We start from the raw sequence: 8,755 nt of genomic DNA, 5'->3' as shown, positions 1-8,755 counted from the left end.
GATCTCGGTGATGGTGGGAGTTCTTACGTTTCTACACGGGTATGCCTCTGTCCACCTCGTGAAGAGGTCCGTGACCACCAGCAGGAAACGTTTGCCGTGGGTTGTGCGGGGGTACGGGCTTATTACATCCAATGCTATGGTCTGGAACGCGGTAGTTGGTACCCGTGGCCGCTGCTGCTTTTCGCCGTCTGACAGGTCTCACATTCCCGAACGTACTCTCGCATGTCGTGGGTGACGCCGGGCCAGTGGTAGTGCTGGCCGACGGCCCGTCGCGTCTGGTCCGTCCCTGGGTGGCCCGCGAGGTCGTGGTCATGGAAGAACCTTAAGGTTGCCTCCCGTGCCTCAGGCGGTACGTAGACTCTCCAGTCGCGACGGCCCCCGGGTGTCCGGGTCATCACTGTCTCGTCTCGCATGCTCCACGCCTCGTGGTCTCCGGCTGTTGCTTGCCGGCGGCGCCGGTCGGCGTCCTGCGATGTCTCCTGAGCTCTGAGGACGCGATTGTGGACGTCGGCCGCTGTACTCGGTGGGCCCTCGTCGCCGTGCGCGTCGGCGGTGATGCGTGCGCACGTATAGTCCAGGTATGTCCGTTCGTCCTGCGGGCTGGGGGGCAGTATCCCTTCCCAGTCCTCGCCGTCCGTTAGCTGGGTCTGGGTGTCAGGTTCTCGTGACAGTAGATCGGGTAGTTGATTCTCGGTACCAGGGACGTGTTCTACTTCGAAATCGAAGGACTGAAGGAACAGCGCCCACCTAATCAATTTCCCCTTCCTCCCCTGCATTGTATGCAGCCACGTGAGACACCTGTTGTCCGTCCGCAGCGTGAAGTTTCTCCCCTCTAAGTGGGGGCGGTACTTTTTCATCGCCCACACTACCACTAGGCACTCTTGTTCATTGCTATGGTACCGGCGTTCGGCCGGACTGAACTTGGCACTAGCGTAGTCCACTACCTCCTTGTCACTGTTCGGGTTCACGTGGAACAGTACCGCCCCCACCCCCAGGGCACTTGCGTCCGTTTGCAGGTACAGGCAGCGGTCGGGGTCCACTCGCACCAGCGTGTGGCATCGTGTGAACGAGGTTTTGATTTCGTCAAACGCGTGTTTGGCCGCGTGGTTCCAGTGATATCGAGATTGTGGTGACAGAAGGTCCGTGAGTGGCGCTATTGTTCGAGAGAACTCAGGAATGTAGCACCTGAGCCAATTCACGAGTCCGACGAAATGCTGCAATTGCTTTCGGGTCTGCGGCACCTCTGCCTCCGCGATCTTGCGCAGGTGGCCGGGCTGGGGGCGGTTACCTTTGGCACTCACAACGTGGCCCAGGAACTCCACCTCCTGTGTCCCGATGTGGCATTTGTGGTGGGCGGCTGTCAGGTGGTGTGTCGCTAAACGCTCCAGCACTAATGCCAGGTGTCGGATGTGGTCCTCCCACGTCTCCGAGAAGACTTTTACATCGTCCAGGTAGGCGATCGCAAATTGGCCCACATAACCTTCCAGTACCCTCGTCATCATCTCCTGAAACGTGGCGGGAGCGCATTTCAGGCCGAATGGCATGGCCCTAAACTGAAAACGGCGTCCGTCCGGGATTGTGAAGGCGGTCTTTTCCCGGTCCTCAGGACGTATCGGCACTTGCCAGTAGCCGGCTTTCAAGTCAAAGGGTGCTGAATACCCTGGCTCGGCCTAGGCCCGCTACGGCGGCTTCGACACTGATCTGCGGTGGGGGGGAACTGACCGTGATGGCATTCAGCGGGCGAAAATCTACACAGAAGCGTAGGGAGCCATCTTTTTTAGGCGCTAGCACGACACATGCATTGTAGTGGCTGTTAGATGGTTATACTACTCTGTCCCTCAGCATCTCTGACACTTGCTCCCGAATGGCGCGCTGTTCCCGGAAGCCGTAGCCCCTAGGAGTCTCGCGCACGGGATTGTTATGAAGTGTGGGTATGCGGTGTTCCGCCACGGTGGTGCGTTTGAGGGGGTCGGTTGTCGCGAACACGTCCTGCCTCTCCGCTAGCACACGGTTCACCCTATCCTGATACATGTGGGGGACATCATGTCGCAATTGTTCTAATGTTAACAGTTCTGTGGGGGCCTCGGGTGTGGTACCGGTCGCGTACACAGTGAAACGTTCTTGGGTGCCTATGTGAACTCGCGCAGGCCTCATCTCTACCACTGCGTCATGCTCAGCTAACCAGGGCTGACCCAATACAATTTCTTCGTGTAAGTTTTCGACGACAAGGGCTGTCACTGTTGTTGATAGGCCCCGAAGGCTTACCTTAAGCTCCACCTGTCCCACCGTTACGCCTGGTTGGGTGCTGGTCGCCAACCGCAGTTCGGCCTGGTGTGGTCGCAGCGCGCCGGGTGGCACCAGGCTGGGAGACACGAACACGTGACTCGCGCCCGTGTCCACCAGGGCGGCTGCGGGCCGTCCTTCCACCTCCACCGGGAGGCGTATCAGACCATCCCGGGAGCGGGACAGTTGGTTCAGGACGGGCGTGGTTCCGTGCCGGTCCCGCACGTCTCGAGCTGCAGTTGTCGGGGGCAGGGCACATAGTTCCGCGCCCCCGGGGGTCCGTTTCCCGACGGGTGAGTTGGTGGCGGTCGCTGTGGTGGTGGTAGTGGGCAGTCCATGTGCCAGTGGCGCGTTCCAGGCGGGCAACCTTGTCAACATTGGGGCAGTGATGTGTTGGTCTGCCTGGATGGGCCGTCGTGACCTTCCCGTGCGTCTCTTCCGTTGTGCCTAGGTGCCTCCTCAATGTCACGTCGCCGTGTGGACGGTTGTGGTTGTCCATCGGCCCCCTCCGGTAGGTTCGCTAGGGGCGGGCCTCGCCTCGCTGGGAAATTAATTTGTCCCCTGTTGGTGCTCGGCGTGCTCCGGCGCCATAGCCCCTGCAGGTTGCGCTCAGTGTCTACGGCCTGTTGGACGTAGTGTTCGATAGAATCGTGCCGCTGGCATCTCAAGAAGGGCTGTAGCTCATTACATAATAGGGCTGTCACAGTAGTCAGTGCGTGTGTCGGCTCCCTGCCGGGCGATACCCGCCTGAAGAGCTGTATTTTCTGTGCGATGAATTGCTCGACTGGCTCGCCGTCCCATTGTCGTTTGCCATAGAACTGAGACGTACACTGTACGATGGCTTGGTCGGTATCGAAGCGCCGTGTGAACGTGGCTGTGAAGGCCTCCCAGGGCATGCTGAATTGCCCCCATGAGTTCCACCATTGGCGGGCAGTGCCTTTCAATTGCTCGCTGGTGCGTTCCGCCCATTCGTCCGTGGGTATCCCGGACCTAGCCAGTCGCGTTTCACAATGTTGCAGGAATGTGGTAGGGTCTTCGTGTGCAATCCCAGTAAACTCGGGCAGCACTAATTTGCTCTGGTTCCACGATGGTCGCGTGGGCGTCCAGGAGCTTGGTCCGGTTAGTGAAGCTAACATTCTAGCTCGTGTTGAGTTTGGTGCGGCATGCACATAAGTCGGGTACGATGTGGTCTTCGTGTCGATCAGCGTGGTGCTAATCTCGGTTTTTACTGTAGTGGGTGATATGGGCGTCTTGATGGGTTGCAGTGGCCATGGCAGTTCGCTAGCTCCAGCCTCTTGCTTGCACCCGCCCCAAGGGCAGCTGGTCACTTTCCCTGTCGGTGTGCATTGGCACGTGCTGTACCATGGTAGTGTCCCTGTCAACAGGTCTACTTCCCTAGGCAGTAAGCAGTACGCACACACGGTAGTCGCTGGTGGTGACTGCATGTTGTTGGTTAGCTGCTGGGTTGGTGCGCGGTGTTCCGCGCGTACATCAGTGAATGGGCGTGGCAGTGACGAGTCCGCAGGCCGGTCGCGCGCGCCGGGTCGGGCCGCTGGCTGAGAGGTGCCCGGACAGCTGCACAAAGAGGATTCGTGAAGGATTAGGGAGGGGAGCGCTGCCCGGATGACCGCGCAAAGCGGGGAGCGTCGAGAGGTGTGAGGAGGTGGGGGAAGAGTGCCCGGACAGCCGCACAAAAGGGAGAGCGGGAGGATGCGAAAGTGGAGAGGGGTTGGGGGTAGGCGCTGTGCTGTGACGTCAAGTGTCCGCGCGTCCCTTGTTCCGCCGGCTTGCCTTTGTCCAGGAGGCGGAAGGGGACCCTTTGTCCGCTAAATGGCCGCGCCTGCCTGTCTGACCCCAATCACTTGTCGCTCGCAAAATGGCCGCTACTTGCCAACGCCGTGGTCCGTTTGAAGAAAAATGGCTAAAAATTGTTAAAAAAGTCCGGTTTTCGCCACACGCAACGGGCGCCAAATGCCGTCACCCGCGGTCTCGTGATCGAGACTCGGGACGGTCCTAGTGGTTTTAGTGGCTCTTAATGAAATCTCCAGCGGGCGCCAGGTTAATTTGAGTATTAACCGAGTTGGTCGTGGGTTTTTGCCCCTGCGTGTTCCACTAGGATCGGCGGCTGTGGATGGTGGAAGGGAGTCCCTGCTTTTGATACGCAGTGGCCCTAAACAGTGTAGAGGACTGTTTCCTAACTGTTCAGGGGACGTCTATGAAATAAAGAACACGTTAATTAGGTGCTGGTTTTTAATCCCGCATCTCACAAAGTGTGGATGGGCACAAGTTATACAATTACACTGGACAAATACGTTGACACTACACACACTCGCACTGAATAATTAAACATGTTTTACGTTGCGGCACTTGCAAATCAGATCCCTACATGGGCTTGGGGGTCGTCGAAGAGTTTGAGTGGGTTAACGGCCACTCCCGTGATAAACTGGAATTAGCTTCGTGCCCGGGCTCACCTGTGTGAGTCGCGGGCCCACGAAAGTAATATTAAAAAGAAAAGTCTTTACATTTGTAGCCGGCAGGCGTCTGCCCGACGAATTAAATTAAGTTCTGTTTGCGGGAGTCGGCCCGGACCGTAAGGTGACTGCGTCGCGAACCGTTGTTGCGCGACGAGCAAAAATTAACGCGGCCGGGTTAAGCCCTGCACCGGAAAAGGGCACGGGGACACGCGGGGAGAGGAAAAAAGAGGTTTTAATGAATTATAATATTTACCAGTATGAAGAAATCAGTAGCACAAAAGTTGAAGTCTCCCCGCGGGATCACGTGTCCGCCCCGGCCCGTGAGTAAAACTCTACTGCCGCTTTGTGCCGGCTTGGGGGGGGAGGAAGCGTCATGACGCGCCGAACTTTCTAATATGCCGTTATTCCAAATTTATAATTATAATTAGACATTATTATTTGTAGAACCCTCGTAACTTAATGACATCTGTCTGAATTAGTTGGCGGAAGGCCTATAATAATAATACAAAATAAAATTGAGATTAATAATATTTGAAAATAGAAAGTCTTGCTGGAGACTGTCTGTCACTTGTTGACTACTCCAGTGGCTATTTGCAGGTGAAAACGGGGAGGTTAATTAGGTTGATTTATGCTGTTGTTAATTATTGGCGGAAGGCCGCAAGGGATGTTCTGAACGCTTATTAATTGTGGTTTCCCACGGGGAAAACCGCTGCACCCCTACGACGCACTTTCACTCTTAAGGGTTGTTTTGATAATTAAAAATCACTTAATTACTCCCCGTAATTAATGAAGCATAAGAGTTGTTTGGTGGAGTTGGCATACGGGCGTAGTCTATTTAAACACTCACCGACGTCGTCGGCTCGCTTGACTCACGTGACCTGGGCTAGGGTTGCGTTCCGTTAGCGGGGTTTAATACTGGCGGGTGGAGGCCGGGCTTTATGGCCTTCGGACGGACGACGTCAATGTAAACAATTTCTCAGCTACATAGGCCCCATTTTGCTTAGTGAATGCCAGCTTCAAGAAGTATCGGTTATGTTCCATCTGGTCCATTTACTTATCTCTGGTAATAAAGGGACAAATATTGAGGACGTTTATTAGGATGTTACTTGTCATAGAGTAAAGTCATGTGCATATTTTGTAAAAATAAAAAATAGTATATGTACCTCCTATATTTTCCAAATTCTCGGCAAATAGTGTTACCTGTTTTACAGTAGTAATAAAACAGGAAAATGTATTCCAATTACATCCTCGTCTACAGTATGCGATTTATGGTAAGTTAGAGCCTATTTTCCATATAAAATGAGGATACAAATTGATTATATGTCTAACTTTATAGATTAACCAGTTATTCCATCACAGAAAAAGCATGTGCGAATGTCATTTTTTTTCTAACCTAACTAAAATGAAGTGCATTTGTAAGAAGGGGAGGGGGTCCAGATTGTGGAGGAACATTCGTGCATCTCAGGCCGAATCCTTTAAGCCTAGTGATGTTTGGGAATAGCAATATAAGGAGAGACTCGCATGCATCGTGTACTTTGTACAGGGACTGGCCAGCCATGGCAGCGATTGATGTCAAGTTAAAACCAGCATAAACACAGGGAAAACTTTGGTTCAGATATGCAGGGTGCAATAGGCTTGCATTAATAGTGTAGGAAAATACAGGAGACAAAGGATGGTTTGGATGAAGAGTTGATCAGAGTATACAAGAGTCTACCATGTGGGTTTTGGGGGCATTTGGACGCGATGTGCGCTTTCATATTCTAATCGCATCTGGATTTAGATAACCAGAGATGCAAGCACCCCTGGTGGTGGGTGGCTACACTCAGTGGCGTAGCAAGCGGGTGGCAGAGATGGCCCCCGCCAGGGGCGCCGGAGCGGGGGGGGGGGGGGGGGGGCGCCGCCGCGACGATTTCGCGGTTACTGAACGCTCCCCCCCCTCTGTTTTAATCCAATAGGGGGCGCCATTTTCAAGTCTGGCCAGGGGCGGTAGTCACCTTAGCTACGCCACTGGCTACACTCACCACCCCCAACATCTAAATCAGCACCTAAACACAAATGAAGAAAGTAACAACAAACTTACAAACCAGGTACTTTATCAATAGATTATATCTTGCACAATGCACCCTGCATATAATTTTTGCATAGGTAGGTATACATTGCTTAGGCTAAACTTAGACAGTAGACTAAAGCTAATTATTTTTCTTTCTATAGTTTTGTTTGATTTTGAATTTTTTTTTTTGCTATACAAGTTTTATCACTACGTAAGATAAAGAGGACTTCATATTATTTAAGACTACAATCTTACGACATAACCTTAAATGACTGAACTGTACTTGTATTTGGGTAGAACTGTCAGCGTAAGTATGTAAATTACATATTCAAATTACAGGTGAATGGAGATGCGAGCATTAATAATTGTTTTATATTCTTTATAACAGAACTATTGCTAGCCAGCAAGCAGTATGCTACCCGTCGGTACATCAGGATTCGAAGTTGTACGATCGAGCGGCTAGCTTCGGATATGATCGGAACTGTTCGGGTGTCTGACTACGCTTAAGTGAATCTTAGTGTTCCATAAAAAAAAGTGGCGGCGGTAGAAAAAAACTGTAGCCCAACAAAGATCAGCTGTTTCGTGCATGCAGCGCGAAGCTACGAGCTGGCAAAATGGCGTGATGGTTAAAAATACTTACAATAATTTTGCCGTTATTAACTTCATCACTGATACGCAATGTGTAGATGACAAGCACAAGATTAGTTTTTTATACACACCAACAATATTTATTTTATACAACGTATAGCTGACGTTACAAGGTCGTGGATTTTTTGTTCCTGCCTCATTAGAATGTGTAGCAACGAGCAAGATTCCCTCGGTGAGTTGAAGTTTATATTTCGTAAAGAGATTTGCATGGCATGAAATGTTTTTTTTTATTTATATAATTTACAGCGATTAAACCATTTCAAGCACCTTTAAGTTGTGTTATTAAAATACGCTTTCTGCTAGAAAAATAAGCACACGATTGTAGCGCGTACATGTTTTTAAGGATATAAATTTAATTCACATAATTGAATTTTAAATGCCGCGTACTAGAGCTGTTGTAAGCGCGACTTCCAAGGCTATGGACACGACTTCCACTCTACCAATGTTCCCTCAAATCAAGCCTTAGGACATAAATTGCAAGTTCCTAGGTAGGCCTACTGGTCCCCTCCAACTAGTTGTCAGAGCGGTGCAAATGATTTGGTTACCGATGGGCAAGGGTTTCTACATTCATAAAAATTAATTTTTGGATTATGTAATGTTTCAATCAAAACACCACCAGAGTTAAGTCGTTCAGCATGTATGCTTTACATTTATTGTCACACGACCACATATTCTATGTGAATTTAAATCTTAAAAATGTTTATTATTTCAAAATGCTGTAGTTTTAGAAATAATTATGTAATACTGTATCAGTGTAATTTTTCAATAAGTTTTTTCCTTCTGATAAAAGTATACAATTATAACGAATTAACATTGTTACACAGTGCGTAAAAATTAAGTCAATTTTAATCTGCGGTGAATTTGCCGTAAAATATTATGCAGATAATGTTTTATTACTAGGATTTTTTTTCTCCATAAAATAACACCATATTTATTTAATTTTCTTTAGTAAAATACATTAATTTTGGTTTGTAAAAAAAAAGATAGCCCATTAATAAGTTACTTCTAAAATTATAACAATAATTAACCAACCTATATAATACCAATCTATTGAATGACACGCCATTGATTCGTTGTGACTGATACATGACACGCACACGCGCGCACTCAGGCGCACAGGACACAGTAACGCAGGCACCCCGAGGAATAACCGCGACCGAGGAGGATTTTTTTCCCTCAAAGGAACGAGCATCCCTCCATTTGTCGGGAGTATTCGGGAAACTACGGAATCATAATTATTCAGGCTGGCCAGCCCAGGACTCGAACACAGGTCATACGGAATGTGCGTCTAGTGTTTTAA

At 50.2% G+C, this 8,755-nt stretch overlaps 1 protein-coding gene across 1 annotated transcript in view; it reads left to right on the top strand.

The window, feature by feature from the left end:
* Nucleotides 1–7,370: 7,370 nt before the first annotated feature.
* The window catches only part of LOC134536673 (uncharacterized transporter slc-17.2-like), a 74,654-nt gene continuing 73,269 nt past the window's right edge, over nucleotides 7,371–8,755 (top strand). The window contains exon 1 of the mRNA XM_063376508.1: nucleotides 7,371–7,627. Within this exon, the coding sequence (XP_063232578.1) occupies nucleotides 7,600–7,627 (28 nt within the window). The 5' untranslated portion in view covers nucleotides 7,371–7,599. The remainder of the gene's footprint in view (nucleotides 7,628–8,755) is intronic.

Source organism: Bacillus rossius, chromosome 11 (genome assembly GCF_032445375.1).
Source record: "Bacillus rossius redtenbacheri isolate Brsri chromosome 11, Brsri_v3, whole genome shotgun sequence".
NCBI classification, from domain to species: domain Eukaryota; kingdom Metazoa; phylum Arthropoda; class Insecta; order Phasmatodea; family Bacillidae; genus Bacillus; species Bacillus rossius.
This window is presented reverse-complemented; position numbering and strand designations above follow the sequence as displayed.